This window comes from Egretta garzetta, unplaced genomic scaffold (genome assembly GCF_000687185.1).
Source record: "Egretta garzetta isolate BGI_Z169 unplaced genomic scaffold, ASM68718v1 scaffold419, whole genome shotgun sequence".
NCBI lineage: Eukaryota > Metazoa > Chordata > Aves > Pelecaniformes > Ardeidae > Egretta > Egretta garzetta.
In genome coordinates, this window is record NW_009260777.1 from 151,368 (window position 1) to 175,176 (window position 23,809).

Sequence of the window (23,809 nt, forward strand, 5' to 3'; positions counted from 1 at the left end):
TTCCTGCTTGATTTAAATGAAGTTGTTGGCATTGGTTTTCAATTTCATCGTGTTTCTGACTACAGTATCTCTCTCCTATCATTTTAGTAGAAATAGGCTGTTGAGACAGAAATCCTTTTGCAATATACAGTATGTTGTCAGGGCCAGGATAAAGGAAATCAGCAGCAGGAGCAGCACTGAAGAGTTAGATCAAAATGTATTTTGCTTCTGTTGATGCAGTGCAGGCTGATATTTTGCAAGTGTGGAGTAATCAAGGAGAAAAAAACAACTGTGGTATCCTGCCTCTGCATGTAATGTGATTACCATCAAAGAGTGAAATGGAAGCAGCTGAAGGAACAAATCCAAAACAGCCCTAAGACACCATGGCAACTGCCCCCTCACAGGGACAGCAGGAAAGCGGGCTTGACCATTTCAAAATTAAAATTGCTTTGAATGACCTTCTGTTTGCTTGCTTAAAACCTGATGCTCACAAGGAAAAAACGTAAGATGTTCAATGCATAGTACAACATACGCTGTAAGCCTGAGCCGTTAGGAAACTGGAGAGAAAGATTGTGGAAAATGCTTAAATATTTGGATACCACAGATGTATTCATGCAGCAGGATGGAGGTACTGTTTACATATTATCCTTGGAGTGTAATTACAAGAATGTAAGATCTTGGGAATCACAAGTATGTCTCTCTTCTGTAAGAACAGTGAATAATGATAGTGCTGCGTGCATCTATGAAATTTAGAAGTAATTTTGTGTACACGTTTTGTTCACAGCAGGGATTTGAGTAGCATTTTCATGCCAGTTTCTACATTAATTCTAGAAAGGTTTTATGGCAGAGAACAATGCTTTTCAATAAAATACAGATTTCACATCTGGTGCAGCTAATATATACTGTACTGAAAAATGTCCCTGTTGAGTTATATCCACTTAAAATGAAAATACTTTTTTCAGAATAATACATGCTCTATTTCTTCTTGAAATTTAGCCAGTAAAAATGAACCACCTGGATTACCATGGCTCTTAAGGATATCTTTTTTTTGTTTTCCTTTAGAATGATTCATGTATAACATTTACAGATTTTTACATTTTAAAAAAAGGCTAAACTAGACCTGCAAGTAAATAATTTTAAGTCTGTTAGTTGTAAAGAGTAATGTAAATCATGACGTATTTTCAGATTGACCATGGAGATGCACCATCTGAAGCTAACAATGAACCTAGGCCAACACCAGCAGAAAATGGAGTAAATTACACTGCCTCTCTTACACCGAAACCAGCAACTCAGGTTGTCCATAGCCAACCAGCACCAGGTAAAAAAAAAAAAAAAAAAAAAAGTCGTCCTGTCTTTTCCAAATAAATCTAAATAATAATTCTTCACATGCTCTGCATTTAAAGAACAAAGGGGCTGGGGGTATGGGTGTGTGCTTGGTTTATTCTTGTAAAACAGGTAAAAATTTTCCCACTACTTCAGTATGCTATTAGGGCCACTCTTCTTCAAATACACAAGTATCTTCTGTTTAACATGGGTGTGTGCATGGTTTATTCTTGTAAAACAGGTGAAAAATTTCCCACTACTTCAGTATGCTATTAGGGCCGCTCTTCTTCAAATACACAAGTATCTTCTGTTTAAGAGTTGCTTTTGTCGTGGAACTGAAGTTTATTACAGGCAAAAAATTTTCTGGGCTTTTTGGTTTTTTTTGGTGGTGTTGCAAGTGCAGGAATCACTTTAAATTGTTTTTACAAATATGCCTACTTTATGCATGTAGTTACATTGTTCCACACACAAAATACAGTCTTAGATACATATTTTTTATTGACATCTCTCCTATAACCACAGGGTTTATAATTTTATGACTGCAGTCTTCCTAGGCTTGATCTAACTGACTTCCAAGGAGCTGGATTCATCTTGTGTACAGAAATTTTCCACTGACATGATACTATAGGGCAGTTGTGCTAACTGTCAGCCTAATACCACTTAAATGACTCATATGAGTGGTATCAGTGAGTCCAATAACCTCCTCCTCATAAGTAAGACAACAAAGCTCAGGTGGGTTTTTGGAAGGTTATCATTTCATGTTGGTTCACAGGGTTGATGTTGTTTTCCTTTTTGCTACTCTTCTGCTCAAGAAATGTGCTTCCTCACATGATTAATAAATGCCATGTCAGTGTATGTCTTGTGTCACCTGCCATGTTTTAATATGCAATCAAGGAGCACAGTCATGACTGCTGTTTTAAAAGAATTAGAATCAGTCATCTCTTTTACCTCTAGGTTCGGTGAAGGCACCTGCAAAGACAGAAGATCTTATTCAGAGTGTCCTCACAGGTAATAAATACAGAATTTACACTGCACGAATGATTGCTTTTTTGTCAAGAGAAACATATTTTTCATTAAATAGGCCATCTAGCTTAGACATTACTTTGAGAGATTAGGACTGCAGTAACTCATAGAAAATGAACATACCATGTTTTCCTCCTCAGTTTTGAAGTTATTAAATGCTTGAGCACATGTTTCATGACATCAGTATTGGGTGCCAACAGGGAATTTTTAAAAAAGTCACATTTTTGTAGTTTCACAAGCGCAATATTACCACAATTAACAATATTAGCACAATATCACCATCTAAACCAGCATTATTGTGAGAACGGAAGATAAATTTGCACTGAATGTTGTGAATAGTAGTGAATCTATTTTATCTTCATTAGCCTTGCAGCAACCATTGCTCCTTGTCATGGTTTAACCCCAGCTGGTAACTAAGCCCCACCACAGCCACATGCTCACTCCCTGCCAGTGGGATGGGAAAGAGAATTGGAAAAGTGCGAAAACTCATGGGTTGAGACAAAGGCGGTTTGATAGGTGAAGCAAAAGCTGCACACACAAGCAAATTAAAACAAGGAATTCATTCACTGCTTCCCATCGGCAGGTGGGGGTTCAGCTGTCTCCAGGAAAGCAGGGTTCCATCACATGTAATGGTGACTTGGGAAGACAAACACCACCACTTCCAACATCCCCCCCTTCCTTCTTCGTCTCCCAGCTTTATATGCTGAGCATGACATCATACAGTGTGGGATATCCCTTGGGTCAATTGGGGTCAGCTGCCCTGGCTGTGACCCCTCCCAGCTTCTTCTGCACACGCACACACACCCCCCCACGCACCCAGCTACTCGCTGGTGGGGTGGGCTGAGAGGCAGAAAAGGCCTTGACTGTGTAAGCCCGACTCAGCAATAATGAAAACATCTCTGTTGAAAACATCCCTGTTTTCAGCACAAATCCAAAACAGCCCCATAATAGCAACTATGAAGAAAATTAGCTATCCCAGCCAAAACCAGCACACTCCTACAAAACTGAAATTACCATTACGTTAAGAAAACTGGTCTGTTGGTTAGATCGTGCCCTACTGTTCAATTGGGAGTTATGTCCTCCAGCTTGGAGTTAGAGTTTAGACTGCAAATATCATAACTCAGTTTATTTTATAGTCATTCTCCTACATTATAGAACCTATTCCATGTCCAAGTCTTGTAGGCCTACATTTAGATGTGGAAAACAGGTAAGACCCATTAAATTCTTCGTGTTGATTGCCTCTTACTCCATCTCCTGCATGTGTGGTAGAAAGAGGCTGGCCTAAGTTGTGGAAGTATCTGTTGTCTGGGAAGGGGTCTTCAGTCTGGCTTCCCCAGAGCTGTGACCCCAGATCATGCCAGTAACCATTCCCTCCAGCAGCTGTTTTTTGATTTTGGTTTGGTTTTGTTTTTTTTTTTTAATTGCTGATTTGGGATGTGCCCATGCAGGTCAGGCTAGCAGAGCATGAGCTCAAGTTGTGATCTGGGTTTACAGAGCAGGACGTCCTTCATAGCCGCTGCTGGAGTGACAGCACTGGAGGGCAGTTCTCAGCACTTGGCTACCGATCCTTTTCTGGACTGGCAACCAGATGGCCATGACTCCTGATGCAGGGTCTCCACCAAGAGAGAAGTGAAGCCTCTCCTAAGATGCTGTGAGGATACCGGGGTAGATGCCTCCAGCCAATGCCTGGGTCAAGGCAGGAGAGCAGGCAGCTGAAGTGCTGTTTGTGAAGGGTGTTTAGGCATCAGCCCGTTGTGTAGCCCACCCAGAGAGGAGGGAGGCTTGAAGTGTTGGTACAGTGGGTACAAAAAAGATCTGTGGTCATATCTATATAAGATCATGTTTTTATATGTTGGGCTGATGGGAATCTTTTGCGTCTGAAAGGGGTTGAGAAAAGAAAGTACCTGTTGGGTTTTTTTCTACACATCTTGGTGTTTTAAATTTTCATCTCACTTCTTACTCTTACATCAGTTAAGTTTGCCACAGTATTTTCAATCTGATTAGCTTATTTCCAGCTCGGTCTACTTGGTTAGTTTAAGCTAGCACACTTCACTTATCAGCAGTAAATAAGCATGCTTTGTTTTATTCCTGCTAATAGCAATTTCTGGCTTCTCTGATTGAAATTGTACCTTATTAGAAAATTGAAGTGGCTTTTGTTATTATCCTTGTAGAAGTGGAAGCACAGACTATTGAGGAGCTAAAACAACAGAAGTCTTTTGTTAAGCTTCAGAAGAAGCACTACAAGGAAATGAAGGACCTTGTAAAGAGGCACCACAAGAAAACCACTGACCTTATCAAAGAGCACACTGCAAAGTATAATGAAATCCAAAATGACTACCTGCGACGAAGAGCAGTTTTAGAAAAAACGGCAAAAAGAGACAGTAAGAAAAGGTACGTTGAATGTAGCTTTCCCGCTCTTTGTATTGGAGATCTTTATTCAAGTCTTCTTTTATAGTAGACCATAAATATGGAGGTGACATTAGAGCACAGAAAAAAATCAAAGTCAGCGAGATTCCTAGGTAAAATGAAGTCAGGGCCTTTGATACGGAAATCATTAGGAAAAGCCCTTTCCACGATGTGTTGCTGCTCTGCTAGAAGCCAGATAAGTTGTTCACCATGTTATACCTTTTTCCTGTAAATGAGGGCACACAATATTTATTTCAGGACTTTCACTGGACCACTGGTATGGGTAGGTGACTCAGCTGTATTGGCAACAGCAACTGGTGGTTAGGTAGCAAGCTTAATTACAAACTATAAGAGGGGACATCCCCTATGTACTGGGACAGTTCAGGAACCAGACCACAGTGTGAGAGAACTCAAACCTATCTGGATAAAGTGTTTTGCTTTCATACTTAGGTCAACTGCAGCACTTTTTATCAAAGCATCCCGTCTTCTCCCATGCTGACCTCTTTTTGGGGAAGGAGTATCAGTTCCATAGAAACTTCTGCCCCACACTGAATAATACAACTCTATAACATGGCTCCTTTTTCAAGCAAGGAGAAGTTTTTACAGCCAGCACATATGGTCATCCTGCCCATATTAAGCAATTAGTTTACTCTGGGCCCACCACAGTGTGCTGTCTGGTGGTGGAAGACACCCAAGTGTCAAAACAGGAACAAAACTTAGTCCTCTTTTACGCTATTTATGGGTAAAGCAGGTATTCTGAATTGGGAATGAAGAGCATTGTCTCCAAGTTAGAGCCCTGGAAAAAAGTCATACTAGAGTGGAAGACATCAGATGTATAATTAGGTGAAAGAAGCACCTGAAAGTTATTAAGATCTGACTTCTGTTTAAATTATGATTGATCCAGACCACTTGGGAATCTCTTAATGATTGCTTGGCTTTGCATCTTCATGCACACCCCTTCTGTGCTAGGTCTCTTTCTAAATCCTGCATTGCTCTATCTCTTTGTGTGTGCTGATACAGTTTTTATATTATTTGTTTAGATAATAATAAAAAAGGAGACTTGTATTTACCAGTTTGAAATTCAGAGACTGTTATGACTCATTAATCTTTCCACAATTATTGTCTTGTTTATATGGTAAGGAACTGTATGTTAATAAAGATCAGTTTTTAACTCATGGCAAAACACATACACACATAGGTACAATCAGCGTCTGATACTGTGACAGTTGAATGACAATCAGGTAGGGGTACCCTCCTAAATTTATACTTCTCCCATTAGTGCAGCATTTTCATTTTAACATGATTTTTTTTTAAAGCAATTAGATAAGCACAGAAGTCCTTTAACTTTTACATTAAACTGATACAGCTGCAGTTCTTAAATATGAAGACATTGAATGAACATTAAAAAAATTACTTGATAGTTTTTGGTAGGACATCATCAAAGAAAAAGGCTGCAAGCATGCTCTGGCTGCTAACCTTGCTGATAGTACCTCTCATTGTAAGTGACTGGGACTCAGGCCATAACTTGCTCCTAGGAAGGAGCTTATTTATGCCTGCCTGATGTCAGAATGTCATTGGGCTTAATAAGAGCTTAACACTCACAATATATCTATGTTCAGCTGGCCTTAACTGTTGCCAGTTTTCAGACTTCCAGGTTCTACACTTAGGTTTAACAAACTCCCTTAATGACTGGTTGTCAACTGCACAGACAATGTTATTTTATCCACTGTATTTTCCATCATTGATGTGCATGACAGGTAGTGGCAGACAAAACAACGACATGTTTATTTTCTCTAGCATATTCTATTCAAATTTAAGCAGAAAAACAAACTGAATAAATAAAATTACTCATTTATCTTTGAGTAAAAAGGATTTTGTTTTTTTTATTTTGTTATGATCTGATCATAAATCATTCATGATATCAGGCAATAAAACCCTGCAGTCTATTATGTGGAGCTGTCACAGTGATTTCGGAGATGTGAGGTTTTATGTGCAGATACAGAGAAATCTGAAGGTTAAAAAATCTGAGGCTGAATTTTTAAAAAGCAGGAATATTTTTTTAGGGATTTTCAAACTTGCAAGTATATATTATCTCAAGCAGAAGACTTCTAGGAGAATATCGCATCCCAAGGAAAAAGGTGATTTTTATAATTTTAAATTATTACTGAAGCTATTTGCCTTTAAATGCAAAGTATAAATCACTACTTCATCAGGAGTCCCTGTATCAGATTCCCATACAAATGTATTGTCTCTGGTCAGAAGCAATCCACATTTCATGCCCTTGTCTGAAATTGGGCCAAGACTCAGTAAAGCCATTGTCTATAGGAAGTTTGAAGTATTTATTTATACACACAGAGAAGCATTTTGCTGGTATTGTTCTGAAGTTTCCTTAATGATTTTGTCCCTTAAAACACATCCTTAGTATTTTAGCCAGCATTTAGAAATAGGCCTTATTTCTTTTTCCCAAAAATACAAGAGAAATGTCAGCTTTAAAATGCATAGTGTAATGGCACAATATGTTGACTTTAATATTCATTAATGCTGTCTTCTGGTCCTGTATTTAAATTATCCTCACCTATCACACTGACACCTCTTAGCAGAATATTCAAATGCAATAAAAATACAAGAAATAAAAAGAGGCTACCTTGGTTCGTATCCTCAGGCTGATGAAAGCAGCTTCACATTATTTCAGTTGAAGTTACTATAATTGACAGCAGCTGCAAACTTGAACCTGGGAGAGAAAAAAGGCGGCCAGCGTAGCGAGTTCTCCGCATTGTAATCTCTGCAAATTTCTGAGTAGCAAACTCATTTTTCTCCCAGTGTTGGCCCTCTCTGTTCAAGATTTTGCTGTTTTTTCTGTCTCATGCACTGTTCCTGAGGTTTCCCAGGCAACTGATTTAACACCTGAGTATAGCAGTAAACAGCAGCAGCAGAGCAGGGACACAGCATATTTTTTTTTAATGTTTTTCTTGAGTTTAGCTTACTGCTGGCCTGAGAATGATACCACTTTTGCTCCTTATTTTTCTTTGAACGCTTTAGTGTTGTCATGCTGCATCTCCTTTCACAATTACAGCTATCCGTCCTTCTGCCTTAAGAAAAGTAAACAAAACAAAACTGTTCCTTAGTGTTGCTTCTTAGCTTCCTCATTGTATTTTTCCTTTGCTCCTATGTACCTTTCTGACGTTTACTCCCCACTGGGGTGTTAACTTTTCCCCTAAAGCCAGCAGCCTGTAGAGCACTTTCCCCTGTGTGTGGTATGTGTGGCATTTCCTGAAGCGGGGGGGTGGGGGGAATACCAAATAAAGGGATGTTCCTACCATTTTAAGCATTTTATAAATGCAGATGTAAAGTTATGCTCTTAAATTTCTTGCTAAGTGTGTGCAAGAATGACGCGGTTTTCAAAATACTTAGCAGGACTGCGAAACTTTGAAGTTCAAGTTACAAGTCTGGAAGTGGATAAACAAGTTCCGTGGGCATCTGTTTATGGGAAATCTTGGCAGATGCATTTATAGCTCATTTATACTAAGTCCAGTTCACACCACCATGATGAGTTAGTAAAATGAGGTTTAAAAGCAATAGCCATCCCATTAATGAACTGCTAACACTACTTTTTTCCTACAAGATGAAATTATTGGACTTACTAGAGCTAAAAGCATCTTCTGGCCCTGCATGTGGTGCTGAGAAACTTCTTAATGGGCTACATATAACCAGCTGCCTTAAAACCAAGGTTTAAATAGGGGGCAAAGTGTACACGCCTGGTGACTTACGACTTCGGTGGTGTGCATGTGTGTCTTTGCAGATCTGAAACAGGCAGCCCAGACCACAGTTCTTCAACTATTGAACAGGAATTAGCTGCACTCGACTCTGAAATGACCCAGAAGCTAGTTGAGCTGAAGGAGAAGCAACAACAGCAGCTGCTAAATCTCCGACAGGAGCAGTATTACAGTGAAAAGTACCAGAAACGAGAGCACATTAAGCTGGTACGTTTGTTATGTTGTCTGCTTTTCTTTAGCCATCTCCGGGTAAGTAATGAAAGCGTCGTGGCATTATAATTAAGCGGGGCTTCCTTTTACTTGAAGTCCATTTCGGAGCTTGATTTCCCTGTGGTCTGCTGCAACTTCAAGGGGTTTTTGTGTCACTTTGTCACTAACATTTCTAACAACTTGGAAAGCTTCTGATGGAAGGCAGAAAGGCAACGGGATTATTAGTACTGCTAACGCAGCCCTTACCTCTAGTTATGTCTCAGTTTATCGCAGCTTTCAGATGATGTTCCTGTTCTGCCACTTCTTTAAATGTACAACACTCAAGGAGGCAGGATTAGCTGGAAAACAAATTGAAACACCATGAAAATAAATAAATGAAAATAGATTCAAACATTCCCCAGGGCAGAGAGTTGTGCCAAACAGTGTTCCTGTTGCAGATAAATGCTTTAAGGGGATGCAGGACATACATACTCTGTATATGGTGGAGAAATATTTTGCATCCATCAGTCCAAGCCAGCTTGTGTTTTTACAGCTGGAGTCTGGCTGACAACTATAGCAGGATCATAGGCCCTCTGAGCTGAAATAGAGGAGCTTGGGCAGATGGCAGCTGATGCTGATGGATATTCTCAGGCAGAAAAGAACATTTTTAAAGGGTGTTACGGGAGTGTAAGCTGTTCCTCAACTCCAGACAATCCTCTCACTTTTTTTTTTTTTTTGTATTATATGATGTTTTGCCTCATTACTGTTGGATGAAGTGATTTGTCTACTCTGCCTTGCCATCCAAAAGAGCAGGTCAGAGGAGTGATACAGGTGGATATTGCTCAGCAAGGCCTTTTCACAAACTCATTCCCATGGATCGTAGCATGGTGCTGCAGTTCCCAAGCAGTGCCCTGGTTATCACCAGCTGTATGTGAATCACTTCAGCATTACCCAACAGGAGCTGCTCCAGTGTGGATGCATGGACGCGGTTACCTGTGCTGTGAGGAGAGAGCCTGCATTCAAGTAACAGTTGTTGGCTGCATTTAGTTTTTATGAAAAGAAACCATTTTGGACCCATGTAGTTGAGTTTATATTATAACTCATTGCTCATTTCAAAATGGGAGATGGCATTTCTCAAAGGAAAGTTACATTTTCAGCATTGTCCAGTTAGGTATTGTCAGGATAAATTCATATTTTAGCACAGAACCTTCATCCAGTTTTCCCTCTGAGCTGTGCAGGAGTTAATATTCTGTTTAAAATCTGCTTTGCAGCCAAGAGATTCTATCTGATGTCTTTCTCTTAGAGGACAGGCTAATGTCAATATCTTTCTTCTTTTATCTAAGGAATGAAAAGCTGGATCAGACTAGCTAGGCATTATTAGAGAGTCTCTGGTTCATCATCCTGAGGATTATTTTACAGAATCAGACATAAACTAGAAGGGATGATCAAACAAAATTGGTCCCATGTACCACTTTAATTCACCGTTCATTGAACTTGCACACAAGCCCTGTCCACACGTCTTCTCCCGTCAGCATCACCACCACGAGCGCACTTTTTGTGAGCAGTTCCAAGGTGGATGAGATTGGACCCAGCACTGTGCAGCAGATTTCGAACCAATGACTCAGATTTTTTCAATCCATCGTTCTGTGATCAAAATGTAGGCTATGCTTATCTATAATTAGCTTTCTTAGCTATCACGGATGAATTTTCAATACCCACCTGACCACCCTGAAATCCAAGCTGTTTCATGTAATACCGCTCAATGCAAGAGGAATGTTTTCAGCACTTGCAGAAAACCTTGAATATTCAGTGACACAGGAGTTCAGTTTGTAATTTATGTTGCGTAAATTCAGCCTGTGACCATTTATGAATTATCATAGGCATTTTAATTCCTAGCAAAGGTAAGGTCTGCAAAGTGTATTTACGTTTAATACTCTGAAACTCTGTCACCTTGATGTACAGAGAAGTAGTAGTTTCTGTGTAAGTTGGACATATGGAAGTCTGGCTGGGCTTCACAAGTTAGGAACGCATTTACACTGATAAGAATGTTTACTGGCTTTTGATCGTTGGTATTTAATCAGGGAATGGTGTAACACTTTCATGTCTGCTACGGACTTTTGAGGAGACTTAGATGCATGTATGATGTTTAGCCAAAAATGTGTATTTTTGTTTCTTGGGTTTGTTTTTTTTTAGCTTATTCAGAAGTTGACAGATGTAGCAGAGGAGTGTCAGAACAGCCAGCTAAAGAAACTGAAAGAAACGTGTGAAAAGTAAGGTGCTATTCCCCTTGTAATTGATTACTACTATGTGTGGGTTTTGTTTAGATACATTTTGAACTTGCCTTTATGTTTTAGAGAAAAAAAAGAATTGAAGAAAAAAATGGACAAGAAGAGGCAGGAAAAGATCACAGAAGCAAAGTCCAAGGATAAAAATCAAATGGAAGAGTGAGTATATCCCTAGATCGATATCCTTAGATGTTATGAGGAGACACGTGATTTTTCACAACTGGACAACCAAAGAAAGGTCTCAACCTTAAATACAAGGCAGCTTTTAGACAGACCATAATACCTCAGCGGAGCAGTGGAGCCCTCCTTACTTCTGCTGATCCTAATTTAATTTCCTGGGACTAATCTAATCTCCTGTTCTGTTAGCATTGAGAGCCTGGGTCAGCTGCAAAGGTGCTGATGTGTGGTATGGGGACATGCCTATGAGCGGCATGACGGAGTGATTCACCAGGACACTGTTAATCCAGACACTATTCCTCTGAGTGTAAATAGGCTTAGGGGCTTCAGTTCCTGCAGGGTTTGCTTTCACCTTAACTTAGGGGGTTTTTTGAGAGTTATCTTTTCTTCTTAACTCCCTTAAAGCTGCTCTCCAGAAGAAATAGCAGCAACAGACTGGAAGGTTTGCTCTACTCTTGTGATAAATTCCCCTCAGATGCTGTGCTACTGATTCTCCTCTAGTGACACTCTTACACAGTGTGCAGTCACTTTGGTGGAAGAGAGAGGAAAGCTGAGCTCTGAGGGTGCAGTTTCTGTGCACAGGGACAGGAATATTAATTTCATTTATGCACCACCAGACAATACAAACTATAGTTGTGCAAGTTGATTATATTCTTCCCAAGGGCACGGTATCTAGGTTTGTTTGTCCTCCTTCATTTGTTTTGGCAAGCAGCTCAAAAAGAAAATGGAGCATTTTAATCTTGCACTGTTTTCTGGAATATTCTTACCAGTCTTTACTTTAGTAACATTTAAGGACAGTTAAAAATACTGAGGAACAAAAAAAAAAAATAAATTCCAGAATATCTGAATTTTACCAAGTAAGAGACACAACTATGTTTGGTTTTCTACATGTAAAAAGGTTTATACAGGTTTTGGAGCCTCTCAACATAGAATCTGTGTATTTGGTAACACTGAAAGAAGGTCACACACACTGAACTGCATCAGATAATTTAAGAATCATTATTATAGGATTTTAATAAACATCCTAGAAAAAGATAACAAAATGAGAATAATTGATTATGAAAAAAAGGGAGAAAATATGGTTAGAGCTGGTCAGAGGGCATGGAAGTCATATTAGAAAAAAGTAGTTGGTCATTACAAAAAGGTTGTAGCAGAAGAAATCAATTGCAGTAGGAAATGATTTGCTGAGAGGTTAATGAGACACTAGTGAGAAAGGCTCAGAAACAGACAAGTAGAAATTATTTTTTGTTTTCCTTTTATTTTTTTCTCATTTTTTCCCAAGGGCTTTCCTTTGCCAGGCTTTTCAAAGACCCCTTGGGAAAGATCAGATGGGAACTACATGGGAAACTCAGCTTTCCTCTGTCGAGTGACATAGTTTGTCCTCATTCTCGCAGTAGGACAGAAAGTAGCGAGACCTTCTGGCAAATCCCATTCAAGTCATCCAGGCTAGGTTGTTGTTTATTTAAAGCCTTTACACAAATTTGGGAAAGAATATTGCACAGAGATAACACATGGTTTTTAACTGTTACTTATTTTTTTCTAATTCTGACACACACCCAGGGATTGTGTAACTACCTAAGACCATCAGATTTTAGTGCCACCTGAATAAATAGAAATTCCAGTAATTAAGTTTTAAGAGTACCGTCCTGAATCTGGTCAACACAAGTATCCACAAATTGTTATTTTATGTGCATTTATCCCTTTGGGGGATCTCATCTTCAGCCTTTGACCAAAGGTTACCTAGTAACTATCTCACCAGGTCACTTAAAGTTCAAGTATTTGCTCCAAGTTCAGCTCTGTGTGGTTTACATAGCGAAGCTGGGGACCAAAGTCGAGTCTGCCCTGCTCTTTGTGGGAGCTTTGCCGTTGTCTCTGAGATGTCACCAGCAGTATCTGCTTGCTGACAGAGACTAATTTCTCCGCTCTATAATGTGCCACAATGTGGCAGTGTGCATCTGCCGATGATCATGCGCTCTCCTAGACTAACATGTGGGCCTTAAGGAACACCACCATCACTTTGAAGACATGGCAGTACCCTGTGAGAAAAGCCTGTCATGAAAGAGCCCGGGGTTTGGTGTGGTAGGTCATGGGGAAATCTGAGCCCTTCATACAATAAAGATGCAGCCTGTTACAAAAGGCACATTGAGGAAGCCAATAAAAGTTAAGTAGGCAGATCCATACATTCAAAATGCAGCCTTACTTATTTTGTAAGGAGTTGTGGTGGATTAAAATTTAAATATATTGGTGTGGTCTTATTGACTACAATAACTTGTTGATTGCTTCTCCCCAGAGAGAAGACTGAAATGATTCGATCATATATCCAGGAGGTGGTGCAGTACATAAAACGGGTATGTCAGGCCATATGGGCTTTTTTTCATTTTGGGGGGTAAAATGTCAGCTTTCATATTTTAGGTCACATTGAACTGCAGATTCTAAGCTTCAATATAAAGATTCTGCAAGTGTCAATTTTTAACGGATGCAGTGTAGGCTTCTCTTCATGTTCCAGTTAAAGGAAAACTGGAATTTTGGGTAGATCTTGATTAATTGTGAGTCAGTGTTTGGGGGATGGTGCTGAAATTTTAATACAGTTATGAATTCATCTTTGAATATGCTGTGTTTATTCATGGAAAATGTACCAGTTTTTTTTTTAATTGGTTTGCTGTCTCATAAACGCAAAGATTGCATAAGGAACTCTGAAAGTCAATAAACATTTAATTGCAGAGTATATTTTAACTGTAACTACATTTGTACAGTTACTGAAATGAAAAAAAAATGTTCTATGAGCTCTGTAAATGCAAGTCAAAGAATTTCATTACAGGCTTAGCTTTTCTGAAGCTATAGGTGGTTTACACTGGGCTGAAAGTGTGCACTGCAGTATTTTGATATGTGAAATCGCTATGAAACACATGCCACTTGAATTTTCTCTTAATTTCAGTGCAGAGATAGTTCAATTCAAAAGTTGGCCCATTTTTGCTCACAGAGGCCTTGATTCAGGAAGCAAGCTAAAGAATTAGCAAATTAAGTATGCTTAACTCCTGTCGGAGTCAGACATGTGTCTGAGTGCTTTATTAAGGGAGGCCCAAAATTTGTCAGCATGTTCATTTAGGACTCTAGAATACAAATCCTCTTCTGGAAAAAGGGTTAATCTCACACAGCTTGTATAATAAGAGGAAAAATAATATGATTTTTAAAAATGCATTATGCTTTTAATAGCGTTAATTAGAAGTCTACAGTAAGTCAGACATTTTTGATTCTAAATCCCATGTGTGAAATCTGAGATATATTGTCCACATACAACTGTTAGAGCAGTTGTGCTCAGGGATGCTTGTGAGAATGGTATGTAACTTTATATTAGAATTATTCATAGTTTTGATGATAGCATTTTCATTTTGATGGATGAAATATTTGGGGAAGAGGTGGGAAGGTGAGGATGTGCAATCTCTGGAAAAAGATTCTCTGCTCTTCTCTTACAGCTGGAAGATGCTCAGAGTAAAAGACAGGAGAAACTTGTAGAAAAACACAAGGAGATTCGTCAGCAAATACTGGATGAAAAGCCTAAGGTAAAGAGTTTTTGAACAATATTATACTGCTAAAAAATGTCCGTCAGGAAAGAAAGTGTTCTTACAGCAGGTAGGCTGATGTTTAAACATGAGAAAGTCCATTCATAGCACCATAGCCATTGTCTCTAATATTCAGGGTGAAAAAAAGTTAAGTAGCAGCCTACTGTGGAGCACCACGTCAAGTCCAGATGTCATATAATGGGGTTTATTTTTTAGTACTCATATTGTTAAAAAGCTTTCAGTGTAAATGGTGCTTCTGACCAGCAGAGTGTGCCCTTCCCTCTATTGTGCTTTAGCAGTACAAAACCAAAACACAGTTTACATTGAAAAGAAAAAGAGATATCTTTTTAGCATGCTTGCCGCAGATATTTGTGATAATTGATGAGGATATATTTTTGTGCAAAACAATGAGTGTTTTCATTATATTAGTGCTTAATATTCTGTGTTGCTTGCTGGATTTCTTCTGTTTCATTGTGTGTGCTGCGTCTACATGTAACATCCTGAAATACAGTTTTTCATCCTAAAGATTGCAAGCTGATTCTTCCTCCTAGTGAAGCTGGTGGTAGTTTTGCCATTGACTTCAGTAGAGGAGGTTCAGAGTCCTCCACTTGTACTCAGTTTTCCTCTAGGAAGACCTAGGTAACTATATAATCAGACTTGTGTGTGGACAGAGACTTGTTTTCAGCAGAGTTCATATCCAAGCGTGATTCTTCACAGCCCATTGTGCCGTGTCTGCTTTCATTTTTTCTGCACTTACTCAAATGTGTTTCATTTCTTGTTTGTGTTCACAGTCCTAATGTTTCCATGCTTGTATTACGGCTTGAATTCTAGCATTGGGTGTCAGCTAATCAGTGTTGTCATGTCATTTCTGTGAAATATCCAGAGAATAAATTAGGCTAAGGTCTGAATAGGTAGAAGTTTACAGTAGTTTGGAAAAAGAAAAATGTTTGCATTTCTGATTTTTCTACTCATCATTTTAAAATGTTTATAAATAAGCTGGAACTTTTCGATGTCATGGGCATTTGGGTGTAAAGACTGTACTTAATACTGTGTTTCATATTTGGTGCTGTAGGATCATGAGCTTCTCAGGCACATGAACTAACAAGACTGGAATTTAAACACTGGAATTTTAAATTTCAAAGAATAATCTGCTAGTACTTCTAATACCAGCGTTTCACAAATACTTGGGCACTTAGTTACTTCATTATGTCTGTGTCATTTCTTCTTTTTTTCTTGATTTTTTTTTAATTTATCAATTGACTGAGAAGTAGCACAAAGCACTGAAAAATTGTCGCTAAGGACTTGGGTTGCGTTTTGAAAGATTGTGCTGGACCCGTAGCGTTAGACTCTTCCATCATCTGTCCACGTGCCAAGCGTTAGGTCATGGCACAGAGCAGCTCCAGACCCCTTCTCTTCCTCTGCATCTGGCCATCAGTTAAAGCGCTGCAGTAATCAGCCCTCCTCCGTCAGTGCTCACAATTTCTCCTGAGAAAACCCTCTGCAGTAATGTGCCTCACAGGGCCTGGCTGCAGATTTTTTTTTCCTTTCCCACATACTGAAATGGGCAGACTTTGCTGAATTTATGATGGAATGTGCCTCTTGCTGGCATGAGAGGATTTAGGCAAAACATAATTACTCATTTTACTAAGTCTCTTTTTATGTTTTCCTTCATGTTCATATTTCATATCCATATTTGCTTCCTTAGTGACAGGGCGTATGATATAAAATAGATCAAATGATTTCCCAGCTGAGAAGAACCAATGTATTTTATGCAAACAGCAGCCTTTCTAGGGGCAGCTTTTTTAACAGGCTAGTCTCTCGTGCTTCGGTGTTCAAACGCCCACTAAAATTTATGCTAGCTGTGTTAAAAGGGTTTTCTGGCAGTATCAACTCAACCCCTAAACAAAGAGTTTAATATATTAAGAGGGAAAGAATTTGTATTATTTTTACCAATAATTCCTTTGGAGACAGATTTGCCATCATCAGTCACTGTCATTTGGTTATTTATTACGGACTCACAGTTCGTTGTGTTAGGACTTTGCGTGCAGAGCTCTGTCATAGTCAGGAAGAATATCGTTTCACAAAGTGTGGCCAACAGACTGGCACACCAGTGAGTTTTTTGGTTTGGGTTTTTTGTTGGTTTTGTTTTGGTTTTTTTTAAAGTATGAGTTTGCAGCTTTCTTTGGTGTGGTGCATGTAGGTCACCAGAGGCAAATTTCCCTTGGAGTGCTAACATTTTAGACAACAGCTTTTAGAAACTGCACCAACTGGATGAAAATTAGTTCCCTGTGCTGGAGGCAAAGGGCTTGCTTTTTGTTTAAGATATCATGAGTTTAGATGAAAGTACTCAACTCAGAACTGATTTCCACCCTTAAACTCTGCCTCTCCCTCATATATATAATTTCTTTTTAATGTTTGGATGCAAGACTGTTTTGCAGCTTTCATTTCCAGGGCTATTGTGTAACAGAAAGCTTTTTTTCTCATATGAGAGTTGGAGACTTTACTTCCTGAACTGATACTGTTAGGCAAAAGATTGGGAATAGTTCTTCAGCTGCTGGTGGTCCTGCTGAAATCAGAGTAGGCATTGGCTTTAATGGGCCCAAAATGTCATACTGTATCTCTGTAAGTAATGAAGATATCTTTATGACAAACTAGTCTCCAATGCTGTAGAAACTAGAAATTGAGTATTATCATAAAATTCTGTCTGTGTGTGTATGGAAACAGGCCAACCATTCCCACAAAAGTGGAAAATGAGACCATCACCTAATTAAGAAGTCAAATTCTGACTGAGTCTAAGTGAAAAAATTTCTAACTTGCCATTTTAGTGAAAGCACAGTAGAAACAAAGTTCAAATGCTCTCCTGCCACTTTCTCTTTCCTGACAGCATCATTACTGAGCAGGGCCATATGTATTTTCTTTCCTCTCTGTCTTTTTTTTCCTTACATTATCTATTGACAGATTTATTATCAGCAACAGCTTGTATTTCTTTTCTTCTCCATTCTAATTCTTTGTCTCCTCCTCTTAGTTTTTGATACCCATTAAGCTTGTACTGTCCTTATCTTCTTCCCCTTGGGCATCTCTTCTGCATGCTGTGGAGGCTGCTGTAGAAACAGTTCTTTACACCCCAGCACTGAATTCTATACATTAGACCAGTGTGATTTTAGCTTATCCATTACAGTGTGTGTCCGGCACTCATTATCGAAGCACAGAGGAGTGCATCAAGAATGGTAATGATCATTGCATCTCATTTTTTTTTGTCTTTGACAGCTTGCGCATCAAATTAAACATAAATCAAGTGTATTTCCTTCCCCCCACCCTTGCCTCCAATTTCATTGTAATTACAAAAAATCAATACACGTGAGACATGACAAGGAATTAATTATTTTTCTGAGAATCACCTCAGTTACAGTAAATAGACCCAAGCCTCCTCTAATTGAAATCAATGAGACTTTTGTTATTCATGCTCAAGGGTCAGAGTTGTTACACTTACATCTCAATATAACAGCTGGGACTCCTGTGCTCTTGCAGTCAGCTCCTGCTCCCAGATGAGTTAACTGGACTCTTTCTAGCTTTAGCAGCCTGTATTCTTACAGCCCCCGCTGCCAAGGAAGGTGTAACTCATGTGGTTCCTCATTTTGTAGCCCATGTTCATGTTTCTACTCTACTGTTTGCAACCCCAGCTTAGCCAAGGCCTGCCAGATAGAATGGGCTCCTGTAGAGATGTGGAAAAGGGCACTATGCAGGGGGAGGCTTTCTCTGCGGGAAAAGGTGCAACAGATCTCCAGAGGCACCATAAGATGTGCAAATTCTCCTCTGAGTGTTGCATCTCCTTGGGCTTTCAAGTGAATGAAGAGAATACAGCCTTAAGGTATAAAGTTCCTTTCCCCCCACAAAAAGTATAATGGAAACAATTTTTTAAGATTATAAATCAGCTCTTGATAATGGGAAATAAAAGCATGTGATGCATTCTAACTCACTTTCAAAGGACACACATTTGTTATCTTGCAGTTTGACATGCGTTATTAATTGTACTCAATGGGAGTCAACACTTCTACATCCAATCAATAATTAATATTAGCACTGTACCTAAAAAATTTATAGGGACATAAAATGATGCATATTCAAATGGAGCTGTTACAATAGGGTCAGCAGAATCACCACTCTAACTTTAGAAAGAAGTCAAATACAGCAAATGTATTTTACAGCACTGTTTAATTTGATTTCTGTTAACCTCAGAGCCACTCTATTAGCTCATCTGGAAGAGAGCAGCTCTTAGGAACTTTGATGACTATTCCAGTGCCCTTTCAGCTCACTGCATAATTCACAATAACAGCGCACTGTCCACCACAATCCCTTTTTTATCCTTTACACCTCTGTAGGAAGCCAAACTGTCTTTTGGGCTAGCTGCACTTAATTCAAACCCTTCCAAATGCATTCCAGTTCAACCACAGGCAACTATTCAAGAATTTTGGGGAAGGAGTTTGGAGGAAAAGGTTATTTTAGTTTACTGAGTTTCGTGGGACTTTGCATTGCATAGATTTGGATTGAATAGGGGGAAGTTGCCCTCCTAAAGTAGTATTCAGGCTCATTTCAGAGAGACGTGAAGAAAAAAATTAGTTGCTAGCCACTATAATACTTGAAAAGTTCTCCTTTTATTTTCTCCCTGTTCAAGTAAAAATTATTCCTTCTGGGAGTTCATTCAATTTAAACATTTCCAAAGTTTAAAAGAAAACTCTCTTGAATCTGTGGCTGCTAAGCTAAAATTACTTATGCCATTATCTGCCAAAAAAAGCAGAGAATTAAGAGGACTGAAATAATTTACTGTTTGTTTCACTGTTTCAGCTTTGGGTTTTGGTGCTTGTATATTCATCAGAGGGGAATAATAAAATGCTTCTCTGCTTCATTAAATGGGCAACTGCATGGAGAAATGAATGGAATTTTCTTAGCCTTGGTGAACAACAAATATTTAAAAGGAATATTTAAAGAAAAAAAAAAATCTAGACAGATTTCCAAATCTCCCTGTGACTTGATCTGGCATCTTCCCACTTCAGGACCAGAGCTTGCATTTAAATTGAAGGATGCAGTCTTCATGGACTATTCACTTGAGGATCTTGGCACTTTGCTCAGCACCTCTCAGCATCAAGTCCTAAGTGACAATCAGCCTAATTATCTAATAAGCTTTGAGTAGCTTAAGCCCTGATGTTTCTTTAAATGTTTTATTAGTGCAATTGCTAAGGAGTCCCCAGTTGTATTTTGGGGGGGGAAACTAGGGTTGTCTCTTTTTTTCTGTTTCTCCCAATGGATAAACACTGCAGAATGCACTTTCAGCCTGTAAAGTGAATAGTAAATAATCTCACTTCACTCATTAAAATGGAATAGACTGACCCGTATCCTATGCCAGTTTTATACCAGTAAAATTCCCGTAAGTTCTGTGAAGTGACTAGCTCATCACTAGGCCCAAAATCAGAAGACCTCGGTCCAAATAACAGGATTTTCAAAGGATTGTTTTCAATTGAGACCTTGCTTGCTTGGTTGTTTGCATTTTTTCTTCACAAATCCACATTTTTAATGACTGTTTTTCAAGCAGAATAAATACTACAGTGTGAGAAATGGATATCAGGTCACAAAAGATACAACTGACAATTTTAGGTGATATTTATGGTGTTAATTAAATGTCTTCCAGTGTTGATCTTGCACGTACACGTCTTGGGAACACTAACTTTCAAATCAACAGTGTCACATTTCCAGTGTGAATATGCAACATGCTTTTAAAACTTATTTTAATGAATTCTAATATCACTTCCTTTAAATAAAAATGTCACAAACCCTTTGTAGGAAGAATGTAAACATAAAGAAATATTTTAATGAATGGGACATGAGGGAAAATATGAGAAATTTAGATTGGAGTCTATTAATAGAGTGTGATATTTTTCTCATGTGGATCATTCTACTGGAAGTCAGAGAAAATCTTGGGTTTGATCTGGAGCTCAAAAAAAATGGAAAATAAATTATTTGAAAGGGCAAACTTTTTTCAGTTTTGCACTAGGGTAGATCAAAAGGAGCATTATGAAGTTAGCAGAGTCACTAGTGATTTAAACTGATATTAGTGAAGGCAAGAGTATGGTCCATAGTGGAGGTCATTTGGCAGACAGAGTTGATTTATGAAGGTTAGTGAGATTTTCCTGGATAACATGCTAATAAATAAGAACTGTGAGGGATTCTTTTAAGAAAAGTGATTTCAGAATCCAGCTACCATCTGTGGGCAAAAGGGTTCTCAGAAATTTTTTTTTAATATAGATTTTAAAAAAGGCACAATTTCAAGAATTCTTCCTGAAAAAAGGAACCTCACTGGTTTTTTTCTAATTTGCACAAGTGAATCTGCTCCTTATTTTACCCATCTCAGATAAGCACATGGCTCATGTCTCAGCCCACTGTGGTTAATTATTTAATTAGCCTTCCTGATACATATAAGAAAGATGAAATCCAAAGCAGAGCCCAGACCATCCTGCATTCCCAGCAGTTTTCCACCGGCATGTGATGCAGCCCAACACTGAGAAGAGGTCCCCACCACTCAGAAACTCCCACTTGGCTGGAGGGGAAGCAAAGGTAACTCTATACCCAAATTCAGAGGCAGTCCCCCCCAGATTCCCTCCTCTCCTCAGTAAAAAGTACAGCTGCACCCAAAACAGTCCGGTCTTGGGACAGTGCAGTGGTGCATGTTTGAGACACATCTTTTGGCTTTTGGAGAGACATCCAGCTTTGCATCCACTGACAGCCACAGCAGCACAGGGCAGCATATGGCATCCATACTGCTCCTCCAGGACAAGCTGCGTGCCTTTACAACCCTTCTTGGCTTCTGTAATGTCATGGAGGTGTTGGATGGGAGGACAGATTAGCCCAACTGGGTATAAATAATAAGCAATAAATGTGTTGTTATTTACCATTATGCAGATAAAAATATGCCTGTCCCTAATTCATAATGGACTGCTGTGATGGTGATCCATCAAAATGACAGATCAGACCATGTTTTCTTGAAGTTAGGGCCATTGTTTCAGAACACAAGCACCATGTGCAAACAAACCCACTTGTTAAAAGCAAGCAAATTACTTGCATTTATACAATAACTGATTTTACATTACTGCACTGTTAGTGGAATTCTCTCAGTTGTTTAATTTGAGTTAGAAAGCAGTTCAATTAAAGGGAGAAAAAGGAAGTAATAAATTGCCATTAAAATGATCAGCTGTGTGTAATAAACGTCAAAAAGTAAAAATTATCTTTTCCCCCTTTGTAACATGAATTACCAAAGTAGGCCTAACTTTTGGGTTTAACATATGTGAATAGTTAATCCTTCTCAAAATGAGTGAATCTCCTATGCAGAGAAGAGTGCAATGTGTTTTACCACAGATTGACAAGAAAACTGGGAAAAGGATGTGAAAAATTAATATATAGCTGCTTTCTGCAAGGTCGAGTTCTGGTTGATAACATCCTAGCGGGAGCACATTGTCTCTGCAGAAGATGCTACTCTGTGTACTGCAGGTGGATGAGGATGACAAGAAAATACCAACCTGGAGGGAATAGCGTAACATTAAAAGGCCCCTTATCTGTCCTCTGTAGCCTCTCAAAGCACTTTCATCTGCACTATCCCATTCTCTGCTCAGCTGTAGAGCACATCTGTTAGGGTTAAAGCAAAATGCCAGCTGTCACTCTGTAACCTGTTGCCCCCATGACCCCCTCTTGCACTCACTTTGGTTCAGCATTTATTGCTTTCTGCAGCAAAAAAATTCCCACAGTGTGCACAGGTGGCCAGCAAGCTGCAAGGTAGCAACTGCCTGTGAGAAAAAAGGGCACAAAGCTAACCGGTGTGTTAACATTATTATCTCTGAAGAAAAAAACAACTGAAAATGAAATGAAAAAGTTTAAGAGGCCAGGGATTGCAAAGCTTTTGTGTCAGGATGTTTAGCTTGGAGTATGCAATATTTAAACCTGACAAGAGAAGTCCCTGCTAGGAAAATAAATGTGATTCTGCAAAGGCAAGTGTTTTGCATGCTAAATCTAAGCGAGCAAGAGAGCACCAACAAGCTGGTGAGTCTCCTTCACATTTTCATGAGCTAGTATAGTACTCTAGGAACATATTTTATAAAGCATAAGCTAAATTATCCATAGAATATATAGATAGTATATATGAAATGAATGGTAGTGCATGCACACACGTACTTTAAATATAGTGCTTTTATAGCATCTTATGCACACGTTCATTGCTCTAAGTCAGATTGAACAAAAAAATGCCACAAAGGCAGAACCACATGCTCTTTTACGACTTTCATTGCATTCATCATTAAGCAACAGCAGCAACATATTTGTTAATTATCAGACCTTCAGTGCAACATGACAAATGACAAGAGATTCAGTTTGACACAGCTAATGGAAAAACATTAAAAGAAATATTAATGCTTAGTATGTAAACTCATCAGAGAGATGTTTTAAAATGCATGAAATGGGGAAAAAATACGTTCCTTAATGAACAGAGAAATAAAGTCACTGCAAAGATTGTAGTATATGCACAGCTTTGCATATTTGTTAATACAATGCTTATGTCTGTGTGCAGAATCAGTCTGCAAAGCAGAGCCTCTAATGAAAATAATACTGCATTTCTGTAAATGAGGTAGCAGTGCACATTGCAGCACACATTAAAGATGCAGGTTGCTTTTATTAGTACACTCACGGCAAGATGGGTGCTGAGTTTACGTTATTTACAGCGAGATGCTTCAGGATGATAAATATGCTAGTAGAAAGGGTAACAAATAAGAGAAGTAGAGTGAAAGTTTCGAAAGCATACATGGATTTAAAAGTCTATTTAGACTCATGAAGAAAATCCTAATTTGGGTGGTGTTTGTTCTTAGAAACAACAAAAATTTCTGCAACAACAAAATGTTGATGTTTTGAGATGCAGTATCTTTCCTAGCAGTTTGAGTACTGAGATTGGTAGGGGAAGAAAACCCTGTGCGCCGAGAAGGGAGAGAAAGTACCCTCCCCTTGGTGGTGACAGGGAAACCAGCCTCTCAGACATGTTTCAGCATGTTCTTCCCTTGCTGCC

General features: G+C 38.9%; 1 protein-coding gene across 1 annotated transcript in view; it reads left to right on the forward strand.

Annotated features, from left to right (window-relative positions):
* PLCB1 (phospholipase C beta 1) overlaps window positions 1-23,809 on the forward strand; it is a gene marked incomplete at its 5' end in the record, with an annotated part of 159,422 nt that overhangs the window by 88,262 nt on the left and 47,351 nt on the right. Inside the window, 8 exons of the mRNA XM_009646367.1 lie at window positions 1,165-1,297; window positions 2,257-2,310; window positions 4,497-4,716; window positions 8,531-8,711; window positions 10,887-10,963; window positions 11,048-11,137; window positions 13,446-13,503; window positions 14,629-14,715. Of these exons, the coding sequence (XP_009644662.1) occupies window positions 1,165-1,297; window positions 2,257-2,310; window positions 4,497-4,716; window positions 8,531-8,711; window positions 10,887-10,963; window positions 11,048-11,137; window positions 13,446-13,503; window positions 14,629-14,715 (900 nt within the window). The remainder of the gene's footprint in view (window positions 1-1,164; window positions 1,298-2,256; window positions 2,311-4,496; window positions 4,717-8,530; window positions 8,712-10,886; window positions 10,964-11,047; window positions 11,138-13,445; window positions 13,504-14,628; window positions 14,716-23,809) is intronic.